This window comes from Festucalex cinctus, chromosome 17 (genome assembly GCF_051991245.1).
Source record: "Festucalex cinctus isolate MCC-2025b chromosome 17, RoL_Fcin_1.0, whole genome shotgun sequence".
NCBI classification, from domain to species: domain Eukaryota; kingdom Metazoa; phylum Chordata; class Actinopteri; order Syngnathiformes; family Syngnathidae; genus Festucalex; species Festucalex cinctus.
In genome coordinates this window covers 2195559-2209097 of record NC_135427.1, presented here as the reverse complement: position 1 = coordinate 2209097, position 13539 = coordinate 2195559, and the positions used below count along the sequence as shown (strand labels likewise).

At 37.9% G+C, this 13539-nt stretch overlaps 1 protein-coding gene across 1 annotated transcript; it reads left to right on the top strand.

Annotated features, from left to right (window-relative positions):
* Positions 1–310: 310 nt before the first annotated feature.
* On the top strand, positions 311–13192 carry LOC144004831 (metalloproteinase inhibitor 2-like). The gene is made up of 5 exons (XM_077502424.1): positions 311–701; positions 8662–8762; positions 8850–8958; positions 10342–10466; positions 11796–13192. Exons 1-5 carry the CDS (start codon positions 572–574, stop codon positions 11991–11993), a joined length of 663 nt encoding a protein of 220 aa, XP_077358550.1. The 5' UTR covers positions 311–571; the 3' UTR covers positions 11994–13192.
* The last annotated feature ends 347 nt before the right edge of the window (positions 13193–13539 follow it).

The window sequence follows — 13539 nt, the reverse complement described above, 5'->3', positions numbered from 1 at the left end:
GTATATAGTCACTAAGTTGGCAACACTGAAGCGTGAGGTTGTGTAAACTTTACAGCCATGTTCTACTTGTAAGCAGCAGCGCATATAAGCTAGCAACGACAGATAAATATTGAATTCCATTCAATTTAAATTCGGTAGGTGTTTTTCTGCCATTAATGCTAGTGTTAAAACGTTTTATAAGTAATCGTATGGCTTCAACTTGTAATCGTTACTGCATCTGCAATTGTGTTTCCGGTCTTTTTGGCCTTTCCGACTTGCTGTAGCAGGAAGGGGGCGTGGCCAGTAAACAGCGTCTATAAAAGAGCCGAGCAACGGACGACAACAAGAGTCCTTGAACGGCTCGACCAAACGAACTCGGCTCTGAATGCGACACAACCTGACTTTACCTTTGTGACTTACGCCAACCGTTCGTTCGTCTTGTCGTTGACGTCTTGACTCGCTCATTTAAAAAAAAAAAAAAAAAAGATATCCTTACAGACAAAACGACAGTCACTTCTCGTTGGCGTCTTCACCGCCAACACTGCAGAAAAAAAAAGAGAAAACCCCAAGAGTCGCCTTGTCTGCGTCAACAATGTCGCTGAGCGTGAACGGCGTCCTGTGCACGCTGGCACTGCTGCTCGTGTGGCGGGCGGAGGAGCTGGCCGAGGCGTGCAGCTGCGCCCCGGTGCACCCGCAACAGGCTTTCTGCAACGCCGACGTGGGTAAGTACACCGCCCACACATGCCCAGACACTGTTGTTGTTGTCGTCTGTTCCACATGCCACACCAACTAGCACCCGAATCATCAATCTGTTTAGCGTTCTAGTGGTGTTGTGTGCTGTTCAAGGCCACGACTCGGTTTGCATGCTGATTTTTAAAAGCAGCACCCTCCTGCAGAGCCCCTTCTAGAGCACAACAGACACTGCAAAAACTGGGTTTAACGGGTCCTTAATTGCTCTAATTGTATGAGAAATCAATCAATCAATTTATGTAGAAAGACCTCACAATCAAACAGTAAATTCGGCTTGGTAAGGTTTTCATTTACCCCAAAAAAAAGCATCTAAGAAACATCTGTATTTGTACTACTTGCACTCATGAAATTATAGTCATAATACTTTGAAAATATTTTAAGAGGGGCGACAGTGTTGAACACAAGAGAATTGCCCTTAACACAAAAACTGTCTGGTCTGAAGAAATATCTCATCAGACAAAAGAACAAAAATATTTTGTCTTGATTTAGGATGTTTATTTAACCTTGGCTAGATTTTAGTTACTGTAGTGTCGTGCAGTGGTTCTCATCTGCTGTCATCAAGTCGTGACCTACTTTTAGAATGATTAAAGAAAATGTCATGTTAAAAACACAAAAAGAGTTTTGTTGTATATTTAAACATAACTTTTAGAGCACCACATTCATATTAAATTAAAAAACTGATGACATGACAACTGCATGTACAAAAATATAATCAAACTACCAGTAAATATCATGAAAAACAGCCAGTAATTCAATGTTTATATTTGCTCATACTAATATCTTAAACTTCTTTATACTTCCTTGACACCAATTACTACTTTTCTCTTAGACAGCGCCTTGGTGCCATCTTGTGACATTTTAGGGAGCTACAGAATGAGCTATAAAAAAAATGTGAAAACCACTTTTTTTTTCTTTTCTTTTTTTTCTTTTTTTTTTTTGCAGTTTTCCTTGAAGAATCAAGGACACCTTGGAATTTTTTCAGGTTGGATGGGGAGCATTTATGCTTTGCTGTCTATTCATTACATACAGATTCAGTTGAGACATTAAAGTGTATACATGAGTGTTTCGCAGTCCCAATGTGACCCTCAGGTTGCCAAGGAAACCGCATGCTGAGCATGAAATGCTTTGGGAATATGAATGAATGAATAATCTGAACTAGACTAAGTGCAATTTCCGGAGAAATTGCGCGGGAATGCTAATAAATGCTGATAAACGCTAAGATTTGAATGCATGTGGAATGCTTATGAAGTTAAGTGAGAGATAAATTATAACCTACTGGTTTGACAATGCACTTTACCAACTGTGCCAAAATTCTGAGTTATAAAGTGGGCATGGAAAGTGATACCTAGAAAAAGTTCAATGTCTGTCCCATTGACGATGAATGGGGAAAAGTTGATATTAAATGTGAATTGTACAAATATTGTAAGTAATGTGGAATCAAATATATATCCTGAGAGACGTGAATTTTTGTAGCTAGTTGAAATTTGAACAATGTAAATTGGAAGTAGGGCTACACAATATATCGAAAAAATATCGATATCGCGATATTGGCCCATGCAATATGCATATCGCAAAGGCACGCAATAAGTTTTATATGGAATTTTACGCTTTTTATATGAATTTGACCAGTCAGACGCCAACTAAAATGTGCATCGCCATTCAATAGTTGAAAATTATCAAGACATAATTACAATTAATTAACTAAGATTACATTAAGGTTGCTTATTTTGCCACATGAAAAATGTTTTTCTTTCATTAGGTAATAAAAATGACATTTCTTTAGGTACATGTTAAATATCGCAATAATATCGATATCGCTATGTTCAGCAAGTATATCGCATGTTTTTCCAATATCGTGCAGCCCTAATTGGAAGTATTAAGTGGGAGTTATTACGTGGCAAAAAAAAGTGTGGAGAATACAAATCACAATAACATATGTGGGAATCCAACAATAACGATTTTGTATAATCTTTTTGGCTTTATAGTATAAGCTTCCCTTGAAAATAAATCACGACTTAATATGAAAGCCAATGTAGTTATCTGCTTCAATTAGTTGCTTAAACACTTTAACTTTCATTCTTATTCACTACGACGACTTTATAAAATTCTACCAACAAGTGTGGTGTAAACATAAGTCGCTAATATCTTCAAGCAAGTCCTAAATTTCTGTAGCAAAGATCAAGCAAGTTGAGTCAAGTCCCCACTAAAGCGCATTTTTACACTCTGTCTGTACTTGCATTGGCGACACATTCATAATCGCATTTTTTTTCCTGTCTGTTTTCTTAGTTTTCTGTAAGTGTGTTTAAACGCGCAGTCTGGGAACGAAACGGGGCCTTCGGGATGCCGACGGGGCTCGGCCGGGACAACGTGGCACCGCGCAGGGAAAAAGAGAGAAGCAGTGTGGAAAGGGTCGGTCTCACTTCAGGGTTGGGGGGGGGGAGGCGGGAGCGTTTGAGAAGAAATCGAATCTCAACCACACCGCAAACTTTCCTCTCTAGTGTCCAGTTTGTCCTTTTACTTTGATTTCCACTCCTTTTTGTGAGGAGGGGTGGTGCGAGTTTCGGAATTACAGGAATGCTTCATAAAAGGGACGAGCACTTCAAAACATGCCAAAAAAAACATCGGTAACGCTGGAAGTGAACGCTGCGGCTCGGGTGACATCTGGATGACATCCTGGGTGTGTTTTCAAGCGAGAGGGAAGCAATAAAATTAGCAATGTGTGAGAAAATTGGTGTGAGAAGTTGCACTTGCTTGTCATTGTTTTTGTTTGTGTTATGTCTATTGACTCTGTAGTGAATTTCATATGACGAGTGGGAACGTTTTAGGTGTTTTTACGCAGACTTTGATGTGTCCTGGGCAATATGACTTCGAAATAAAATAGATTTTAAAGTAGGGATGTACAATAAGATCGGTGGCTGATAATTATCGGCAATTATCGACCAATTTGACGTCGTACAGATAAACCAGATGAAGAAATTTGCCAAAAATTATCAGCAATTATCAACCAATTTGATTTCATACAGATAAACCCGACAATAAAGAAATCCGCCGATAATTAATCAGCAATTATCAACCAATTTGACTCATTACAGATAAACCAGATCATAAAGATATTTGCTCAAAACTATCGGTAATTATTAACCAATTTGATTTCATACAATAAACTAGATCATAAAGAAATCGGCTGATAATTATCGGCAATTATCAACCAATTTGATTTCATACAGCTAAACTAAATAAAGAAATCGTCCGATAATTATCGACCAAGTTGACTCATTACAGATAAACCAGATTAAAAAGACATTTGCTGAAAATTATCGGCAATTATCAACCAATTTGATTCCATACAGATGAACTAGATAATAAAGAAATCGGCCGATAATTATCGGCTATTATCGAACTGTTTGATGTCAAACAGATAAACCAGATAATAAAGAAATCGGCCGATAATTATCGGCAATTATCAACCAATTTGACTCATTACAGATAAACCGGATCATAGACATTTGCTGAAAACTATCGGCAATTATTAACCAATTTGATTTCATACAGATAAACTAGATAATAAAGAAATCGGCCGATAATTAGCGGCAATTATCAAACTATTTGACGTCAGATAAACCAGATAATAAAGAAATCGGCCGATAATCGACATGCCACGTTGGTCCATCTGTTGTGGTTGTAGCTCATATCAATCAAATTCAGCTTCATGCTGCTTTACATAAATTGAAACATTGTATAAACTTTACACGTTTCAATGCATTTGTACATGTTAGACTAATAGTAAACTCCACGGTATATTTGTATTGTAGTTAATTTTGCAAACAATTATTGGCTTACCTTATTGATTATCGACATCACCATCGGCACTTTCCAAATTCGGTTATCGACATCCGCACTTTCAAAATTTTTGCTTTATCAGTATCTGTTGAAAATAGCATTATCGTGCATCCCTAATTTTAAGCACACTTTTGAAAAATAGTCACTGTTTGGGGTTGGTTGCTAAATACAGCAACCAAATCACTAATTTGGCAAAACTGACCGTTATTTTGTAAACTAGCCTCTGGTCACAGCCATGTTATTAGTGTAAGCAGTGCATGTCAAGCGGGGATGTGGAAGCTACGAAAAATATATTTAGGGGGGAAAAAATCATCCCAACAAATAAACGTCTTATGCTCCTTTGATTCCATTCCTTGAGAAACAGGATGTCTGTGTTTGGTGAGCCGGTGTGTTTTTTAGACCTTTCGTGAGTCAACAGTCCATTACAGGAAGTCTAAAATGTGGTTTTTGGTTTACGCGTGACCCAGCGGCACAGTCGTTGAGAGCATTTTTGTTTTTAAGCCGTCTGTGTGTGCTTCCTGCAATCGACGTCGTCAAAATGATGCGGTGCGACAATGGGTGTTTATGTAGTGGAAATGGCTTCCATACTGTAAATAACTTGCGTGTATGACAAGCTGTTTTGATGCTCATTGATTCTGCATGGCGGGCCGCAAGCCGCAGCGGTCATGCAGTGTCATGCTCTCGCCGCAAACATCGGCGACAATACGGTTTTAACTTGCTAGTTAGCACAGCAACAATTCTCTTGTGGTTACGCGGCTGCTTGTTGCTAGGCAGAATTAGGGGGACTCGAGCATTTGTGGCCTTATGTCCAATTGTAGACATAAAAAATGCCAGTAATGCTTACTATGCTGTTCCAATTGCAACTCAGGCTGGACATTTTTAGTTAAAAATAACTTTTTTTCAACTCCCAGGATCTCTCACAGTACCCTGGCCAATGGTAGCTAGCTAGCGCTAAGCTAATCGGTCGTCTTTAGTCCAGGCGGTGAAGAAGTGACCAAGCACACTTTAGATGCTGCTGTGACGGCATGAGAGGCTGGCAGCGAAGTAACAAAGACAAATACGTTGAAACACTGCCTAGCTGGGCTATTGACTGACTGCTTAACATTTAAATTTAATGCTCATTAGCCGGCTAAATAAACAGGGAGACATGGCGGAAAATGTTCACTCAGGACACTGAAAGAACTACGAAACATGTTTGTTTATAAACAAACAAATGTACACTAAATACTACAAAAGTTACTCCTATTAGCTTAATCTCACTCTTACTATACTAAGTCCTCAAAGTAGAACTACGAAACATGTTTATCTATAAACAAACAAATGTACACTAAAGACTACTAAACAGTTACTCCTATTAGCTTAATCTCACTCTTACTATAATCGTTCCTCAAAGTATAGTGAAATTAATTGGCAGGAACAGGAAGTCAAACAAATGTACAAAAGATACTATAAACTGCCTCGCAGGGCAGAGAAATAACTTGAAGACGCGGGGAAGTCAAACATGCTGAAGTAAAGGCTAATTCTACTGATGTCTGAAATGATGCAACATCCACCTTTCACAAAGAGGAACTTTTAAGTTTCACCATTTAACTTTAGGTGAGCGTAAGTAGTAAAGGAGGAAGTCCATACCAGGATGGTGTATTTCAAAATAAAGGGGTTTGTTAACACGCTGCTGTTGTACATTAGCATTGCAGATGGCATACAGCTGACATGACAGAAATTACAGCTGACGTTTTAGCTTTAGCGCAGCCTGATGTAATTGGCTCAACATGTGGAAAAGGAAGAGGGTCGTCATGGTGGTGGTGGTGGGCTGATTGGAGGAGGGGGCTGTGGTGCAGTGGGGTGGCGGGGGACTTTGTGCATGGAAAAGTTGTCCAAAATCAAAATCTGAGTCATTCCGCCGCATCCTGAGAACGCTAACAAGCGAAATGTGGGTCACTCGGTGGTTTGCTGTTGGATTGGCGGTGTGGCGCAGATCACATGACCTTGTGGTGTTTGATCTGCAGTCTGTAGACTCCACTGTGACTAGGTCTGTCCAAAGTCCCTCTAAATTCTTGTCTTTTCTACGTATGACTCTTGCTTCGTCTTCTATGACTTGTTTTTGATGGTTTGTGATGTCTTCTGCCGTTCCCATCATCTTTTTCTTCCACGGTTCAGTTCGTGTTCTACAACGTTCATCTTCTGTGGTTCTTCTATGGGTTCTTCATTGTCTATTGAGTCACATCTTATACTGTTTGTGTCCTCTATATTGGGTTTTCTACAGTTGGCGTCATACTATTCTCAACCTAATTCTGGAATTTACGTTTTGCGGAGACTTTCTACCTGGCATAGTTACTCTTCATTAGTTTGCGTCTTCTACATTTTACAGTCTCTCCGTTCACGACGTTGCATCGTCCTGTGCCTCAGTTTGCGTCTTCTACTTCACATTGTTTTGCCCACTTATCTGTGCTTTGTATCATCCTCTTCTACATTGGTGTCTTCTGTTTCACATCTTCTGTTTGTGCAGTTCTTTAGCTTCTTCAGTCTTCGGTTTCTACAGTTCGTATAGTCTTCTACGATTTGCGTTGCTCTCTTCTACAGTTAGTCTTCTAGTTTGCAAAATCTTTGTTGGATTCTGTTGTCTTCTTCTACAATTGCTGCCTGTGGTTTGCTTCTATGGATCACATTGTCATCTTATGTGTCTGACATCTTGTACGGTTTGTCTACCATGATTGTGTCGATTTAGATCTTCTACAGTTCAAGTAGTCATCTTCATCCTCTGTGGTTCGCAATTTAGCGTGGCCAATTCATCTAGTGTACCTGATTAGAACTCATTTGTGTGAATCCCGTTGTCGACGTTCATCCGAGTATGAGCCCCAAAATGGCTGCTTCACGCCAAAATGTCTGACTTCCTTTTCAATTTTGGATATGGATCCTTGAGACATTTTTTTACATGGCTTGGTTGATTATACCATTCAACTACTTATTAGTTTTGGGGGGTTGTGTTCAGGTGCTTCATCTTAAACTTTACACGTGCTGGGCTACTACATTTATCTTGTGTATCTTGCCGACACTGCTAATTTTAACAGCAACTTCCTGTCATCTTAGCACCCCCGTCGTCGATCCTCTGCTCGTTAGAATGCAACTCAAAATGAGGTCAGGAAGTGAGAGCAGGAGGGGGGGAAAAAAAACGGAGAGGAATGCAGGCCGGAGCGCCAGCCAGGTACAACCACACTCGTGTGCTGAATATTTGCGGAGTGGGACTGAAAACGCTGACGGTTCCAAGTATATAAAGTTGAGCATTATTCAACCTGTACAAAATGCTTGAAGGAGCTTGCGGAAAGTTCACATGAAAGCACTTCACAGTGTTGTAAAAATGACATCAATGGATGTAATTTGAACCCTTGCTTACGCTGCTGTTTTGTTTTATATATAATACAGAGTAGTTGTCCTTTCTTTCTCATGTGGGGCAGCGTAGTGAGTGTGATGTTAACAAACTTGAGTGTGGCTCAGTGAATGTCTCTGTGTATTTCATCCACTTCTGATTGTTTTTCCTTGACTCTCTTGCTCACATTTTCCATTGAGAATTTAATGTCGTAAGCATAGTTGAAGCGGGACGTCGTCAAACACGCGCACACTGTGTTCGTATCAGCTTTCAGGTTCTTTAAATAGAGTAGAATGAAAAACCTTTTTTAGTCATCATAGCATCTCCAGTTCAGCTGGTCATGTCTGGAAGCAGGAAGCGTCAGTCATAATGCAATGTTAAAAATCCCACAGCATGATTTTCATGATTAACTCGTTCAATCCCAAAAACGTGTAAAAACGTTTTTAAATACTGTATCCACCCCTCCCAAAACCGTGTTTACACGTTTTTATGAAAGAGCATACCAAAGGCTTTGATGCGGCTCCTGATGTGAATATGTGGCTTAAAGTAATGGTAGTTATTACAAAAAACGGCCATAAGGTGGCAGCAGAGTATAAGAGATCAGCCAGGGCCATGTTGCAACAAGCCCTTTTTGTCAAGTGTTTTCACCAGGAATGTGAATTCTAATGCTAATTGCTGCAAAACGGAAACGGATACAAATGTACTAAACCGTCTGTTTTCTTGAACAGTGATCCGAGCGAAGGTGGTCGGCGAGCGCGAGGTGGACTCTGGAAACGACATCTATGGGAACCCCATCAAGAGGATTCAGTATGACGTCAAGCAGATCAAGGTCGTCGCAAGCCTATTGCGTTTGATGTGTCCTCAAAGCTTCATGTTCAAATTTTTTATTTTTTATTTTTCCTCCCCCCCACCGCAGATGTTCAAGGGACCCAATCAGGACATCGACACCATTTTCACCGCACCCGTGTCGGCCGTGTGCGGCGTCACCCTGGACGCTAGCGGCAAGAAGGAGTACTTGATCTCCGGTGTGTATTTGTTGATTGTAGTGGAGGGAATCACATAATACTGCCAGTAGATCATTATTTTTGGTCTGATTTCAATTGTCCTCAAACATCAAAAACAATGATCAACTTTTTTTCTGTTCTTTTTTTATTTTTTTAATTTTTATTATTATTTTTTTAATTATTTTTGTTTTTTTTATTATTATTTTTTTTTTTTTTCCGTTAATGACCGAACCAGTAAATGAATCATTTGCAGATTTTCTACACTGTTCAATTTGAAAAAGTGACCTGTTTTTGATTAAAGGGGGTAAAATTAAATTTATTTTTATTTATTTATTTTTTTTAAATCCCACTCATCACCAAAATAATCAAAGGATTAATTGATTTATAAAATAATCATTAGTTGAAGCCCTAATTGGTAAGTCATTAAAGTCTGTGTTGGATTTCTTTTTATGCTCAAGGCTTGCATTTGATCTTTGAGTTCAGGTCAATTCATTAAAAAATAAATAAATAAAATAATTAAATAAATAAATAAAAATTATTAAAAAATTCACATTTTGTATCTTATTGCTAATTTCAATATTAACCAAATATTTAATATAGAAATAACTCGTCATTTTATTTACAGTGAGTCAATTAGCAAATGTTATTACACTGAATAAAAAAAAAAAAAACATAAAAAAAGAAAATGATTGCAAATTCCCATTTTGCTAATTTCAATATTAACCAAATATTTAATATAGAAATAACTGATACTGGTAGTTATTTTATTATTTACAGTGAGTCAATTAGCAAATTATTTTATTGCACTGAATAAAACTTAAAAAAAAACAAAGCATCTACCTAATGCTCAACTCAATTTCTTATTTTATTATTTATTAAAAAACGCTAGTGAAAGAATGGTCTGGATGTGGACCCTGGACCAATATTCGCTCACCCCTGATCAATGTTCTTGCACATTAAGCACACCAAAATATGAAACACGAGTACAAAAATACACCTTTCTCTTAAAATTTCATCTTTTTTTTTTTTTTTTTGGCGTTTGCTTTTTTAAATACATTTGAAAGGTTGCGAGCAGTGATGTCTGCTCACCAGAGGCTGAGCTGCACTGTGTTTGTTTACTGAGTACACGTGGCCAGTGCACAAGGCGATGACATTTCCTGTCCCTGACTAAAGAAGGAAGAAAGAATATCACAATGAAAACACGTATACCGTTCCAGACCTAATATTGCTATTTGATGCTGCATGACTCATCCTCGCTGCAGCTGCAAGGAGTGTCGTCCTATGAGAGCAGCAGGCTCCGCAGACGAGAATATTGCAAACTCGGCAGATGTTTCAAAAGCTAAAAAAAAAAATAAAAAAAAATAAAAAAGTTGATTTGTCGTCCGCTCTTGTCCTTTTTTGCAGGAAAGGCCGACGCCGGCGGGCAAATGCACGTGACGCTGTGTGATTACATTATGCTCTGGGACTCCTTGAGCAACACCCAGAAGAAGAGTCTCAGCCAACGCTACCAGATGGGCTGCGAGTGCAAGGTAAGGTTTTTTTTTTTTTTTTTTTTTTTTTTGTTACTCCTCACATCACTCCCAAAAAAAAAAAAAAAAAAATCACTTTTCAGAAGTCCAGAAAACCCACCATGGTTGTCATTAACATTGCATTTTCTATTTCTATCCACTTTAAATTGGTCAGTAATTTGTTTTGTTAAAAAAAAAAAAAAAAAAAAAAAAAAGCAAATCCAATGTGAAATTGGACATATAGGCGTTGATGATATGCTTTTTAACATATGCACTTCTTTTTAAAAATGTTTCACTACAATCATAGTTTAGTCTTCCAAGCTGAAGGTCGTGGGTTCGTTCGTTTTTTTTTTTTTGTTTTTTTTTTTTTGTTTTTTTTTAAATAAACTAGTAAAATGTACTTAGAATTTCAGAGTGAAAGAAAAATCTTTAAGTGTTTTTTCATGGAATAAGCCAATTCTCTCGTACACGCTAAGAATACTTTGAGTAATATTTACTCTGAATATTTTACTGTACTTCCAAATGTAAATTTGACACTTTTTAGAGTGGGACCAAATAGATTCTGTTTAGAATAAAATTTACTTTATAGAATTTACTGTGTATGTACAACTGGAATGATAAATATTAAATTAAATATTAAATGATCGATCAATCAAAAATTTTGCTTTTATCAATAAAACAATGAAAAAATGAAAAATCATTCCAGTATATGATAGTGATCAACAGTATAATCTGAATATGACAATATTATTTTGGCGAAAATAAAAAAAATGAACGTTGCGTCCCTCTGATTTTCTGTAAGTGGCCCTCAAATGAAAAAGTTTGGACACCCCTGGCTTATAATATAATTTTTTAAATACATTTTAGAGTGACTAAATATTTAATAGTAATTTGTTTGTTTCAATAAAAATCTCTTAACACGTTCACTGCCAGCCCAGCAAAAAATGCATCATTGACGTCTTTTTCCGTCAATGGCAGTGAATGAGTTAAGAAAGCTAAATCAATATATAAATTATATTTCAAAAAGAAGATTAATGAAAAATATTATAATTTTGATTTTAAATATATTAATTAATATATAATATATATATATATAATATATATTAATAAATATATAATGTGTATATATATAATATATTTAAAAAAAAAAAAAAAAAAAAAAAAAAAAAAGCTTTAGTCATCTCCAGGACAGGTCTGGGACATACACCAACAATTCATTAAACTCTGGAACTTTTGGAGTTGGATCCCTTTGAACCAAAATTGGCCACACTTCTGTTCTGTGAGACTCGTTCGTGCATGCTAAAAAAAAAATTAAAAAAAAAAAGTGTCCGTTTTGTGGTGGGGCTGCAGATCGTACGCTGCCCCTCGCTTCCCTGCGAGATCTCGGCCCCCGAGGAGTGCCTGTGGACGGACCTGATGATCGAGAAGCAGGTTTACGGGCGCCAGGCCAACCACTACGCCTGCGTCAAGCGCGCCGACGGATCCTGCTCCTGGTACCGCGGCGTGGCCCCGCCCAAGAAGGAGTTCCTGGACGCCGAGGATCCCTAGGGGAGGCCCCGCCGCTCGGGCCTGAAAGTATCAATGCACACCCCGTCACGGAAAAACCAACATCAGGCCATTTTGATTTAGAGGGGGGAGAAAAAAAAAGAATCTGTAGCCTCTCTGTTTCCATTTTAAACCAAAATGAGGGTTATTTGTTGTTGTCGCGTTTGAGGTATGAGACTGGTCAAGTGATGTATATTCCTCCTGAGGCTGGCGTCAGGAGGACACAACTTTTACTTTTTATTTTTATTTTATTGTTTTGTAGCGACTAGCACTTCCTCTAAAGCTTTTTTTTAAAGTCCAAACCAATCGATCGAAAGAAAGATGTTACACATCAATGACCTCGTTGTCCATTTCATCCAAAGCCGAAATTCCAAGTTGCCTTTTTTTTTTTTTTTTTTTTTTTTTTAAAACACATTTTTTGTCCTTTTTAAAGTGCGCCCATGTCAGGCTAGTCTTCTTTCAAAACACGACTCAGCATTTTTGTTTGCTGATAAACAACTCACTGGACCAGTCTATGGTGTGAATGTACATGACCAGACAAGATACAAGTTTGCTTGCTCCCATTTTCCATGAATTACGGTCAACTCGGAATGGAAACGAGTCAAGTCAGCCAAGTCTGCTAATTAGAATCGGTTTACTGATAAATCCGAACCATGTAAGCCTGCAGCATTTCAGCCGAGTCGGTGAACTGATGCAAGTCATCCGGGCCCCAAACTATGCACAGTATCTCCAGCTCGCCAAACATATGGTCTCGTTGCCGTGGAGACGGCTTCGATGAGTCCTGAACAGTATAAACATCCATGAGATACTAGGTATCGGGGCTGGACTGGCCATCTGGTATACAGGGCAGATGCCCGGTGGGCCGGCCTCTTTTGTGGCCGATTCAGTGCTTTTTAATTTTTTTCCCCCTACATTTTAGCCCACAATTTGGAAGGACCAGTCCATTAATCCATTTTGAATATAGATAGCAAAATACATCATCAATAAACATCAATGGCAGAACTATATGTTAGGCAAGAGTCGCGTTGGTGGGCCTAAGTCAAAATGCCAGGGCCCATTTTTTATTTAATTTTTTATTTTTTTTATTTCTTTTTTTTTTTTTGGTGCCAGTGCAGCCCTGCTAGGGATGTAACGATATCCAAACATCACGATATGATAATTAGCACGATATTATGGGGAGGTTGGCGATGCAAAAGGTCAGAATGTTGTAAAAAAACAAAAACACAAAATTATATAATTTATCATATATATATATATATATATATATATATATATATATATAGAGGCACTAATACAAGCATTACAATACATTGAAACCATTTTTTAAATAAAATTAATACAATTAAATGATAAATTAATAAATAGAATAAATTGAGTTCCTCCACATACTGACCAAGTTCTCAACCATATTATACATTCACCTTCATCTGACCATTATCATGGATTTTCAACATAGAAGGGCCAAAACATGCCTTGTGAAAATTAAACTGCGCTAAAAAAAAACTAGCAACCAGAGGGTGCTAGAATTGCACAAATGGAAATCAACCTG

Bases quoted from the DNA above. Each gene is read 5' to 3' on its own strand.
- LOC144004831 (XM_077502424.1), top strand. From the start codon at position 572: ATGTCGCTGAGCGTGAACGGCGTCCTGTGCACGCTGGCACTGCTGCTC. The intron at 702-8,661 runs GTAAGTACACCG...TTTCTTGAACAG, and splicing joins TTTCTGCAACGCCGACGTGG to TGATCCGAGCGAAGGTGGTC. The intron at 8,763-8,849 runs GTCGTCGCAAGC...CCCCCACCGCAG, and splicing joins ATGACGTCAAGCAGATCAAG to ATGTTCAAGGGACCCAATCA.